The following is a 13,208-nucleotide window of genomic DNA, read 5'->3' as shown; positions in this document are numbered from 1 at the left end:
AGTTTAAATACTAGATATTATGTGGTATGATTTAAAGTTCTATTGACAGATAATTTGGAAACGGAGAAGTATATTCAATAAATGATTGGTGGTATACAGTACAGTTTGGATGTGCAGTGTGATGGTAACATTGAATTCATTGAAAGTCATGTTTCATGTCAAATCTAAACCTAACAAACTCCATTCTTCAAAGCAGCAGTTATAGATGCGAATGTACCTTTCCTTCCATGTATATTGAGTTGTATTGTGGAAGATTGAAACCTGGTCACAAAAAAGGGTGTTGCTCTAACCTAGGTTTGATGCAAAAACAAAATAAGAATTTTGAATACCTAAACCATTGCACTTTATAAAGAATCAAACATAAAAGTATTAAAGTCATTGCGTAAGATAACACAGCAGTAACGTACAGTAGTTGCTCCAAAATGATGCATGTTTAACTGAAGAAAAAATATGTTAACATGTTTCAGTTAAACAGTGTCATCAGAAGGCCCAAGTTTCATATCATGTAATGAGAAAATATGTGTCAGCAGCTGTGTGCAACACACTTATACATAGTTATTGTGGGAATTAATGGGCACTAGTATACAATATTAATAATCAAACTGCCATATTGAACATGTGTTCACGTCTTTGAACATGGTTATTCATTATTTTCCAGTTTTTCTTAAGAATTCTCACATGCATTTATGTTTCAAATCATTGTTTGTGTTGAGCAGTGTTGGTAGTTTTGAGTTTAAAATGTCTCGTTATCTCTACCACTGAAGGTGGACAGAGATTGTTTTGTTCAGATCAAATTTTGATAAAACTTGTTGGATATGTGTAGAATATAATTCCTCATTGCATAGCCAAAAATGGTCTTTGTCTGCTGATAGCGATGTACCCACCCTCACATTCTCTTATCTTTTGATAGTGGTGGGTGATGGAGGTATATGGTCTACCAATTGCCCCTCTAGTTTGGTTTTGTCTTCACCTCTGAAAACGATATTCTTAAGTATTTCATGACTGTAATTGATCTTGGTTATACTGCTACAATGTAGATTAAGAACACCTTAATTCCTACCACTGACAATTATTTTCTGTGCCATTCCATTTGCTGAATCATATGGTATAAATTATATTTACTTCAGGGTTGTTTAAGATTCTTAGAACACTGAGGAAAATGGAGCTCGGAGATAAAACTCTAAATTTCCTTAATTTTCAGAGTTCTTCGGACACCGTGTTGGCTGCAGAGTTTCATCCTATGGATCGTTATGCACTAGTGACATTAGGGAAAGGACACATCCACTTCTGGGGCCTAGAATGTGGAACTCTGGTTAAGAAACTAGGACTTTTTGAGGTGATTTTTTTTTGACACTCCATTTACATATTGACATGAACTTTAACCTTTGTTTTGGTGCAAGAGTAATTTGACTTAAATTATTTTAGACTTTTTTTGTGTGTGACATTTTTATATAACAGTTTCATCATTTGAAATAGCAGATTACAGTTTAGAATATTAATGTAATTTAAAATGAGTAAATATATATTTAGAATTATCAAAAATTCTGTTGTCAGTTCTCAAGTTTTTTGTTATTTTTAAATAACATATTCTTTTATTTCTGAGTTTACATTTTATGATGTTTTTACTAGCTATGGATAGAAAAAGTGGTTTTGGGTTTCTATAAAATATTTCTTATTTAACATGTAACTAACAGTGTGAAACTTATTTTGTTACATTAAATCTATCTTGTAGATTGTTATGCACACACCTATGATATATATAATTGTTTTTGTTTGGTTATTTGTTAAGAGTTGTAGCTGCTACGTCAGTTATATTGGTTGCAATAATTTTTATTTTCTTAGAGATTTGCACTTCATTAATAAATTTTTCTTATTCTTGTCTCAGATTCTTCTCTGATTCTTGTTTTAGTGGTAGAGCAGGACTTGGAATAAATGGTCTGAATATTTGTAAAGTAATGTAACAGCTGGCATGAATGACCAACTGGCAAGTAATGGAAAAATGATGGTGCAGTGAGTGGTTTCTTCTTTTTGTTTTATGGTTCTCACTTCAGCAGATCCTTTAGAATGAGTTTGTATTCACTTGTGTTAGAAGAGATTCTGCTAAATGTGAACATTTTATGTTTATAGTTGTTTTAACTTCATAGAAACAAGACAAGCCCAAATATGTCCTGTGTATGGCTTTCACTGATGTTGGTGATCTGTTGACCGGAGACTCTAATGGAAACATCATTGTGTGGTCCAGAGGTAACTCTTGTCCTTCTGTTGGTCTGCATGTTGTATAGACCTTACTTTTGTAGGTTTAGGTTTCACTTCTGCCAAACATGTATTGCATTTTTATACTAGAAATAACCTCTCATGTATATGTGAAAAATACAGGAAACTTAAACAAAAATAGAAAAACTTATTTTGAGTGACGACAGCTAGCTATGAACATTTACGTTTTTATAGAATAAAAGCTGATATATGTCTTAATATTAAAAACTTCAGTTATGATAGTATAAACGGTTCTGCAAAATTTCACACACAAAACAAATGCAGCATGTTATGTTATTGACTGTCACTATTTTGTGATATCTGTTTTTGAGGATTTAATTAAATAAATCAATTTAATATTGTTTGTTAGGGTTACCAAATTGTTGAAATAGAATCCCAACACTTTTACTTCTGAAACTTTATTTAAGTTAGTATGGTATCAATTTCAACTATGCAAGAAAGAAAACTAGTTATACCACTATTTAAACTGTGAAGTCAATGGACTTGAATGTATTTTCAACAGTTGTGAAATATGATTTCCCACTTTTATACAAATGTTTTAAATAACAGTAAGCCATGTACTACTATTATTTAACATTATGCCTTTTGATGAATAATGAAAAGCGAGCAAGACGTCTTGAATTAGAAAGTTAAAAGGAACGGGCTTTATTTCTGCAGGAAGTAATCGGCAAACACGAACCCTTTATGGTGCACATGAAGGACCAGTGTTTTCTCTCTGTGTCATGAAAGATGGAACATTTGTTAGTGGAGGTGGAAAAGACAGACGAATTATCGAATGGGATGATTCGTGTACGAGGACGGGAAGAGAAGCCAAGGTGACAAAAACTTCAATTATTGTATTTATTACTGTTTAACTCAAACAATGTAATATCCGTGTATTGTCCTTGCTTATATTAGTTTAGTAAATTGTTATATATTTGGTACATTTGTCTCATCTGATACAATAAGATGATCTTTAATTGTAATTCTAAAACTGTAACTAAATTTTAAAATCATTAAAAGTCATTGAACTAGGATGTTGTGAGGAAATACACACTAATAGAGGAAACAGTTTATCTTCAAAGTTTATTCTGGTAATATGTGAGCAAACTCAGAAGGAATGTTACTTTCCATTTGTACTTCTTCACAACTTTGTGCTCTTAACGTTTTTTGCTGATCTATAATATTACATAAGTACATATCTATATTTTGTAAACCTTTCAACTGTGGCTTTAAGGTTTCTTTCTCAGAACATTAAAAACTGTATTTATCTGGTTTATTTTAACAACTCTAAAATTTTCCAGTTACCAGATGCATCAGGGGGTATCAGAACCCTTACCCAGGGCAAAGGAAGCATGTTGCTAGTAGGGACCACAAAGAACTGTGTGTTGCAAGGCACGTTAATGTTGAACTTCTCCACTGTTGTACAGGTATGTTTTGATTCTCCACTGTTGTACAGATATGTTTTGATAATATTTTTCCACTCTTTTTACTAAATCAGTGATGTGTAACAAGATGATTTCATAATTTGGAATGTCAAAGGAACCATATCATTAAATTCCTTTGTTAGCTCCTTACAAAGGCTCAGTTTTTGACCAGCTTGCAAGCACAAAATGTGTTGAGCTTTTTGTAAAAATTACAAGTCCTTTTCCCTAAGGATCAGACTTTTAAGTATTTTTAGTAAAGATTTGTCTGAATCTGACAGTGGCTAATTTGAATGAAAGGTGATTTTTGTGCTAATATTTAAAATAAATACCATATCAATAGTTTTCATACTGCATTTGTACAGCCTGTTTAACTTTTCTCTACTTTAACCATACAGACACAGCCTGTTTAACTTTTCTCTACTTTAACCATACAGACACAGCCTGTTCAACTTTTCTCTACTTTAACCATACAGACACAGCCTGTTTAACTTTTCTCTACTTTAACCATACAGACACAGCCTGTTCAACGTTTCTCTACTTTGACCATACAGACACAGCCTGTTCAACGTTTCTCTACTTTGACCATACAGACACAGCCTGTTTAACGTTTCTCTACTTTGACCATACAGACACAGCCTGTTTAACGTTTCTCTACTTTGACCATACAGACACAGCCTGTTTAACGTTTCTCTACTTTGACCATACAGACACAGCCTGTTTAACGTTTCTCTACTTTGACCATACAGACACAGCCTGTTTAACGTTTCTCTACTTTGACCATACAGACACAGCCTGTTCAACGTTTCTCTACTTTGACCATACAGACACAGCCTGTTCAACGTTTCTCTACTTTGACCATACAGACACAGCAGCCTGTTCAACTTTTCTCTACTTTGACCATACAGACACAGCAGCCTGTTCAACTTTTCTCTACTTTGACCATACAGACACAGCAGCCTGTTCAACTTTTCTCTACTTTGACCATACAGACACAGCAGCCTGTTCAACTTTTCTCTACTTTGACCATACAGACACAGCAGCCTGTTCAACTTTTCTCTACTTTGACCATACAGACACAGCAGCCTGTTCAACTTTTCTCTACTTTGACCATACAGACACAGCAGCCTGTTCAACTTTTCTCTACTTTGACCATACAGACACAGCAGCCTGTTCAACTTTTCTCTACTTTGACCATACAGACACAGCAGCCTGTTCAACTTTTCTCTACTTTGACCATACAGACACAGCAGCCTGTTCAACTTTTTTTCTCTACTTTGACCATACAGACACAGCAGCCTGTTCAACTTTTCTCTACTTTGACCATACAGACACAGCCTGTTTAACTTTTCTCTACTTTGACCATACAGACACAGCAGCCTGTTTAACTTTTCTCTACTTTGACCATACAGACACAGCAGCCTGTTTAACTTTTCTCTACTTTGACCATACAGACACAGCAGCCTGTTTAACGTTTTTCTACTTTGACCATACAGACACAGCCTGTTTAACGTTTCTCTACTTTGACCATACAGACACAGCCTGTTCAACGTTTCTCTACTTTGACCATACAGACACAGCCTGTTCAACGTTTCTCTACTTTGACCATACAGACACAGCAGCCTGTTCAACTTTTCTCTACTTTGACCATACAGACACAGCAGCCTGTTTAACTTTTCTCTACTTTGACCATACAGACACAGCAGCCTGTTTAACTTTTCTCTACTTTAACCATACAGACACAGCAGTCTGTTTAACTTTTCTCTACTTTAACCATACAGACACAGCAGTCTGTTTAACTTTTCTCTACTTTAACCATACAGACTCAGCCTGTTCAACGTTGGTTTATTCTTGATATACTTTTTATTCTTTGTCATTGTTTATTCTGTAACTTCTGTTATACCTTAACTGTCATACCTTTATTAAGTGTGCACCACATTTATCCTTACTGCATGCATGTGCCACATCTTGGACTTTTTGTGATTATATATATTTCAGTTATTAAAATAAATACAGTGAAATGTTACAAATACTTTAAGAGAAAGTTTTCTACTCCAAATTCTTCTATTTAGACTCTTACGTGATGTAGGAAAGTGACGACTGAGAATTTATTCAAATGTTATGTTCCAATGAAGAAATCGAAACATGTAATAGTAATAAACCTGTATGTTAATACCAAGTTGATTGGCATAAGTTGAAATTAAGTTTAATAATTTTTTTTATTGTTTGTAAGATATCTTAGCAAGCATACTTTGACCCACTATATCCATGGAGGATTTTTAAACATTGAACAATTGAGAGCCTTGTTTGTTTTGATGGTTATAGTGTTATTGGTCTCCATATCAGTTTAGAATTAACTTCTTATACTCATGATTTCGGGGAAGAAAACCTGTTTGGCTCTAATTAGTTTGTTGACTGTTAGTATTGTATGATTGTCCCAGCTGTTTTGTAATTTTAAGATTGTTTGTTAATGTTTGTATATGAACAACTGATAATAATAATAAAATAATGATAGACTTAGAAATGTGTTGAATAGTTATTATATACATGTGATGAAATATGAGTGTCTGTATAGAGCTTTAGTGTAGAATTTCTGTTGTTTTACTCTGAAACAATTAAAGTGGTTTCAGTTCTCTTGGTAATATTTTCTTTAGTACCAATGATATAGTAACTTTTGCCTCACCCTGTACATAAAATTAAACTTTTGCCAGCTATTAACTATTGGATTCAACCTATACTTTCAGGGTCATACAGAGGAGTTGTGGGGTCTTGCCATTCACCCAACACAAAACCAGTTTCTAAGTGGGGGATATGATGGTAATGTGCACCTTTGGGACAGTATGTCTCATTCAGTAGTATGGAGTATAGACATCAGGGTAAGTTTACATCTGTAACAAGATTAAAACTAGGTGCTTATTGTGCATCACTAATGTAGCACTCATCGTATGTCCAATAATACTTAGTTTCTTCTGTACTTTTGAACTGAAGTTTGTATCTTTTTAGGCTTAAATGTGTGGTGTTTTGGGTGTCTAATTTGTTGAAATTTCATCTTCTTTAATTGTTTAATAAAGATAAATGTGTTTATAAGAAACATTTTAATGTAATACCTTTTTATTTTTCCACTGTATTCTACATTTTAATCACATTTGCTTGAAAAGTTCATTAACTTTAAAATTTTAAAATTGTAAGAATATTGTAGGAGTTGTTCTCACAAAGTGAAATATCTTATGTAAAGGACTTGACTAGTGGTGTGATATAACATGCACAAGGTAGCATCATGTATAGAAGTTTTATTACTTTAAATCTTGTAATGGGATGGTTAATACTTAAGTGTTACAATTATTAAGTGGCAAGTACCCTTTGTTGTTTCTCACTGTTCATTACCTCTGTAGTGTGTATTTGAATCTTATTGTGAAGTCTTATGTTTTTGCCTGTTACAACATGTAATCGGGAGGAAAGACATTACGAGAAAAAAACAAAACAATTTTTTTTATGTAATACATACATACATATATATGACACCTTAGCAGTAACTAATGAAATCATTTCAATACTGACTGTATTTTAGTTTAATTATGTTTTTGAGTGTGTGTGAATCAGAAAACCAGACGCTTTATTAGTAATAAAATCATAGACTCGCAAGTTGGTTGGTGCTCAAAGGTGAATTTTCAACAAATTTAATAATTGCCTTAGAAACTATACTTTGGTTAGGTATAATTCCTGTGTGGTTGCCATATTTTTAAATATTTAGTTTTTGAGTAAAAAATGAAACAAAATATGCAGATCCTCGAACTCAAGTTCCTCTCGGTTGTTCAGCTGTTTCTGTGATGTTTTACAACTATGACGTAATAGTTGCCAAACACGCTTCATTGCACACCGACCATTGTGTTCCTTTTAGTGCTGGTGTTTTGTGTTAATCTATCGGTGCTTTTTTTTAATTACATACTTTGTGAGACTATTTTTTGTCTTGATATTGGTACTTTGTTTTATGATAACATGGTTACTGGTCAACAAATTCATAGTATGATTCTTCCAATACATCAATATTCAGGCAATGTCCATCAAAGTCTCGAGTCTGGGTAATGCACTCTTCATCTTTTAATCTGTTTGACATCTTGTCGTATGAACAACAACAAATGCACTCTCTCCTGGTTGGCATCTGCTTGCATAAACCACACCTACACCTTGCACAAACATATGGAATATGTCATTTTAATCATACATTTATGGTAAATATTAAATTAACTATTCAGACTGCTACATCTAGTTTGATTTTATAGACAGAATCATAACATATAATTTAAATTCATTTTGTTATGAGTCGTAAATACTCTGTACAATGATTGTGGAAGGGCCAAGTATTAGTTACAATTGTCAGCAAAGTATAAACAAATAAAACCCAGTCTGTGATACCAATAATGTATAAACACCAGACAGGTTTCAAGATGCTTAAAATTGCACATGAAATAATACAGACCATATTTGTTGTCATAACTTAGGCTTACCATTCTTCCACTGGAGGTATTACCGACTCGAACGGCCTGGGTGCTATCAGTATCACTCACAGTTCTGATACTCTCGCTCGTGGAACTGTCCTCATCACTAGAACTTGTCAGATCTGTGTCAAATTTAACTGTTCTAGGTTCGTTCAGAGTAGGTTCAAATTGATATGGAGCTACTCAACACTGTTCAGAACACAAAGTCAAAACAAACTGAATGTTAATAATAGTTGGATTTCTCTTTCTTGTAGGAACCAGTACAGTCTGCCTGTTTCTCACCTGATGGAAACATTATTGTGTTAGCAACTGTGACTGGTCGCTGGATGGTTATGGATAGTGCTACTAGACAACTGTACAATACTAATTCTGATATAAATCAGATAATCGACTGTATAAAGTTCTCGCCAGGTACAGTTCTTATAATGATATAGTTGTAAAAAAATTTATCTTTTTAAACTAGTTCCAGTTTTGATATGTTAAGTGCAGTTAATATATTAAGAAAAACAAACCTGTGATTCATTATATGATATGTGATAGAGTTATGGGTCTTGTAAAGTGTTTTGTTAGCCTGACAGATTTTGGCTGGAAGTTTGAGTAGTTTTACTGTGATATTTGTCTTGTATTATGTTGGAATTTACTTTTGTTTCTAATTGGCAAAGCATGGTTATACTTAATTGGATTTGTTTTTCTAATAGATTGTTTGTTTATATAAATAGTGCTTTGACCACAGCTGTGTTTTGTTGTGTCCCAGCCATCTTGATGGGTTCTCGTACCAAACTAAATGCACCATTGGCAAGAGAAAGAGACACGACAGACATGGTATGGTCGAAATACTGTTCAACTTTTTCTCAACAAATTCCCAAGGGACTAGATGATGAATAGTGTTTAATAATCCTAATATCATCAGTTCATTATCTTAATACAAATATTATTGGTTATTTTTGTTTCATAATATTCACAAATTTTGTTAAAGATGGTAAACTCCTGGCTGTTGGATCACATGACAACTACCTGTACATTTACCAGGTTCAAGAAGATTACAAGAAATATAACAGAATTGGACGATGTTCAGTAAGTCCAGTCACCATCATTAGTCCTGATGTAAAACAAAATTCTCCTGTTCTCAATATTTACATACTGGATAACAATAAGAAAACTTAATACAACAGGTCTTTTGTTGTAACATGATTTCAGAAGAATCTTTATAAAACTTAAAGAAATATAAATGTTGCTAAATGTTTTTTATTGATTATTTAAATGTTTTTTTCTTGCTTGGAAATATGTTTTAAAAATCTGTGTGAGATAACATTAATTAAATTCAAATGTTAAATTTTTCCATGTAAACCATTTGAATTGCATACCCTTACTTTTTTCTATAAGTTTTCATACAAATACATTACAATATTTGTAAATAGAAATGCTGAGTGGGTCAGAGCAAACCTCTCAATAAAGAATATAGAACTATATGTAACACAACAAACCTGTTCATGACTAAGCTGTAATTATGTAATCATGGACTCGGTGTAACATCACTAACTTTCTAGGAGGGACTTGATAAGGTATTCTATCTGCAGTAATCTTTACATTGTTTTACTTCGTACATTAACCTAATTAATCCATTGACTGCCAATTCACCATATAGGGTTCAGTCCACCAGCGATTAACTGTGAGTGCTGTATACAGCGTATGACTTGCAAACATCAGTGTGCAGTCAAAGGATCACTTTTTAAGTAAATTATTAAACTAGAAGTTCCATCTCAATGATTTATTATAGTGCAGAAAATATTTATTTAGCTGTAGAGTTCTTAAACAATATCTGTATAAGAAGCAGTGTGGGTTACATATTTTACACCTTACTATATGTTATGCTTGATGTCTCGCCTTGCTCGTTAAGTAATATTAAGTTATTGGTTAGAAGAACTATGAAGCATAATTAAAAACGTATAATAATGTTGCTAGTGGTACGTCTGCTGTATCCACCATCAACAAGACCTTTCATCCAATAAAGGCCAGATGAGATACAACAGATGTGATATGGTTGAGATACTATTTATATTCTTGACAACAACAGTGTTGGTAAAGTGTAATTCCTCATTGTTATTTCATATTATTTTCTTGAATTAACCTCTCTAATAATCTTTAGAGTAATGTCTTTTTTTTATTCTGTAAAACCATATAAGTTTAATGTTTTTAAAAATGAACAGCACCACTGAACTAACTTGAGACTTCAGTATTGTAAAAACAATTGCACATTTTATAAACTCAGTTTGACTGGTAGACAGCTATTAACCACGTTGATGTGATGTTTCAAGATTCACAGTACCCTTCTTGCAAACTGAAAGTAATCAAATAAAACCATTTGAATTTTATCTGTAAGAGGCATAAACCATTACAAGATTAATTTCCTATCTTTGCAACCATGTCTACAGGAGAAAGAGTGTATATATATATTCCACCAGCTGATATAAGATGAAGTCTGCAATGCATACACTGTTATGATACTGAGCAACTCCAAATTTCTGTTGCTTTCTTACAGTATATGAAAAAATATTTATACTTCTATTGAAGTGTAGAGGTTTGGAATTACTTTTCATTGGCTTACATAATATTTTAGGACTCTAAAAATGCACAGTTCAGCAGTTGTAATTTGTGACAATCATGCTGTTATTTATTTATTCTAGAAGTCATTATTTTTCTCCATAACTCCATTTCTCTAATAAACAATACACAAGTAACTGAGTTTTGTAGGGAGTGAAGCTAGTTACTGTTACTTTATTGTTAAATTGCAAACAGTTATCAAAAATAAACATGTTTTAAATGTTTTTATAAATTATGTAAAATAAAGATAATGTTTCTTGCAAACTTGTAAGAATTATTTGATAGAAATAATAAACCAAAAAAATGCACACTTCTTTCAACTGCTCTGTTCCTCTATACATTGTCCAAGTTTGGCACCCGAAGAAAAGACAAAGAACGGCGTTGGAGTTGTTCAGAAATGGTAGGACAGTTTAAGGAGCACACTAACTTGTGCATGAAGAGTAGTTTTTATGTGAAGATAGCTCACTGCTTGGCTTTTAACAGTGCCGCATGCTTAACTTAGTAGTTGTAGAAGTTGTTAGTGACATGATATGTGCATGAGCGATAACTGACACTTTCCACCAATTTTGTAACATGCCTATGATATTTAGTAGCATAAGTTATTAACCCTTTCACTGCAGTAAGAAAATGTGGCTCCCAGTTAAAGTGTAAATGTCAAATATAGAAGATAACGTAAAAGGTAACTGAAACTTTAGTATAGTTATGATTTGTATGCCTGGAATGCATTAATTTTAAAAAGTAATATAGCACAGTTACGAAAAGAATGGTTATATTCTAATATATAAGAATATGATGTTCTTAATGTGATGGTGTCCTCTTTCCAGGTATGTTAGTGGGTGAAAACAACAAGCTTTTCATCTTGGGTGTGTTACAACAGTGATGGTGAAATCCCAGTATTTGATTTACAGTAGCTTAAGAGCTGCTGTTGCATAGCTGCCTTCATTCTAGGTTGTCAGATCAAAATTCAAGAATGGTTGCACATGTAGTCCATGTGCAAATTTGGCCTAATTTCAGAAATGATATAAACCACATACCTAGTTTGAGATGACTCTTTTTAACTATATCCTACAAATGTGGTTAAACCTTCCTAAACAACAACATGCTCCCTCTCACTTTGATTTTATCTTTAGTTCTCTTTTCTTTGGGTTATCTCACTTGTTAAGTAACAAACTGACTGTTGTTAAGAGATTGGTTCTTACTATTGCAGATAGAGGACCTAGAATAATCAGTTTCAGATTTTTTAAGAAATTTGAAAATTAATTTTTGCAAAGGATGTTCAGTATTTGTTTCACCTCTTAAAAAATAGATGATTAGTAATAATAAAACACATTCCAGTTTATAAATTGTGGAATATTACTGATGTGGGTCTCACAGAGAATGTATTTTATAAATAAAACATTCGAATACAAATAAATACAGTTGGCTCTTTTATCCATGGGCAGATTATCTGGTTTGTGGGTAATTCAATAAGTTATGCTGCAGTGTAACTCTGAACTTCTTTCACTATTGGTCCTATTAATTTTGTACACTATTCATTTCTTTTATTTTGTTATTTATTCTTTCATTTATTAATGTTCTTGAGAATGAATTGTTGAAACATAAATGAATTGTGTTGGCAATGCATCAAAAACTCAGTTATTGAAAAAAGTTAAAGTTTGACAGTGGGATGTACTTCAGTTGCACTGTGCAATTCAGGAAAGATGTACATGAAACTAAAAGCGAAATACATTAAATGTTTTTTTTAGTGAAAGCCTATCACTGTGTGCATAACATTTTAATGTCTATTATGTAAAAGTCCTGGCAGGGCCAGGTGGTTGAGGCACTGGACTTGCAATCTGAGAATCACTGTTTCAAATCCCCGTTATACCAAACATACTCGCCCTTTCAGCTGTGGAAGCTTTATAAATTGATGGTCAATTCCACACTTCATTGGTAAAAATAGTAGTTCAAGAGTTGGCAGTGAGTGGTAATGACTGCCATCCCTCTAGTCTTACACTGATAAATTAGGGATGGCTAGCATACATAGCTCTTGTGTAGCTTTGCATGAAATTCAAACAAACAAACTAAAAGTCCATTTCTCAACTTCTTTCACTTTTCTTAGCAATGTATAGGGGTACATAACTGTTTTCTTGTGCATTTTATATTATCTCTTCCTTTTTACCCTGGATATTTGAGTCAGCTGTATTTTTATTGCTACTTATTAATGAAACAAAGTTATCTGAACAACATTTTAAATATGCTACTTTCCAAGAATGTACTGTAACTAAACATTCCAAGATATACAGCAAAACAAAAAGTGAATAGCAAACAGAGTCACTACCAGTGCTTTATAATATTGTTTGAGTTTTATTAAATCTTTAGTTCAAACTGAACATAATTTTCATGAAATTGTTAATTATTTTCACTTCCTAATAACTAAGCTAACACAAAACTA

General features: G+C 32.9%; 1 protein-coding gene across 20 annotated transcripts in view; it reads left to right on the top strand.

The window, feature by feature from the left end:
• Window positions 1–13,208, top strand: part of LOC143226825 (echinoderm microtubule-associated protein-like 2) — an 85,329-nt gene that overhangs the window by 61,830 nt on the left and 10,291 nt on the right. For 15 of the 20 annotated variants that reach the window (XM_076458281.1, XM_076458284.1, XM_076458270.1 and 12 more), the window contains 8 exons: window positions 1,202–1,336; window positions 2,145–2,244; window positions 2,932–3,089; window positions 3,558–3,683; window positions 6,422–6,553; window positions 8,428–8,584; window positions 9,150–9,247; window positions 11,124–11,174. In XM_076458281.1, coding sequence (XP_076314396.1) covers window positions 1,202–1,336; window positions 2,145–2,244; window positions 2,932–3,089; window positions 3,558–3,683; window positions 6,422–6,553; window positions 8,428–8,584; window positions 9,150–9,247; window positions 11,124–11,174 — 957 coding nt within the window. The remainder of the gene's footprint in view (window positions 1–1,201; window positions 1,337–2,144; window positions 2,245–2,931; window positions 3,090–3,557; window positions 3,684–6,421; window positions 6,554–8,427; window positions 8,585–9,149; window positions 9,248–11,123; window positions 11,175–13,208) is intronic. The other 5 variants (XM_076458288.1, XM_076458287.1, XM_076458273.1 and 2 more) reach the window with 1 other exon arrangement.

This window comes from Tachypleus tridentatus, chromosome 9 (assembly GCF_004210375.1).
Source record: "Tachypleus tridentatus isolate NWPU-2018 chromosome 9, ASM421037v1, whole genome shotgun sequence".
Classification (NCBI taxonomy): Eukaryota; Metazoa; Arthropoda; class Merostomata; order Xiphosura; family Limulidae; genus Tachypleus; species Tachypleus tridentatus.
Note: the sequence above shows the minus strand (reverse complement) of the source record. Positions and strands in the feature narration are given on the sequence as shown.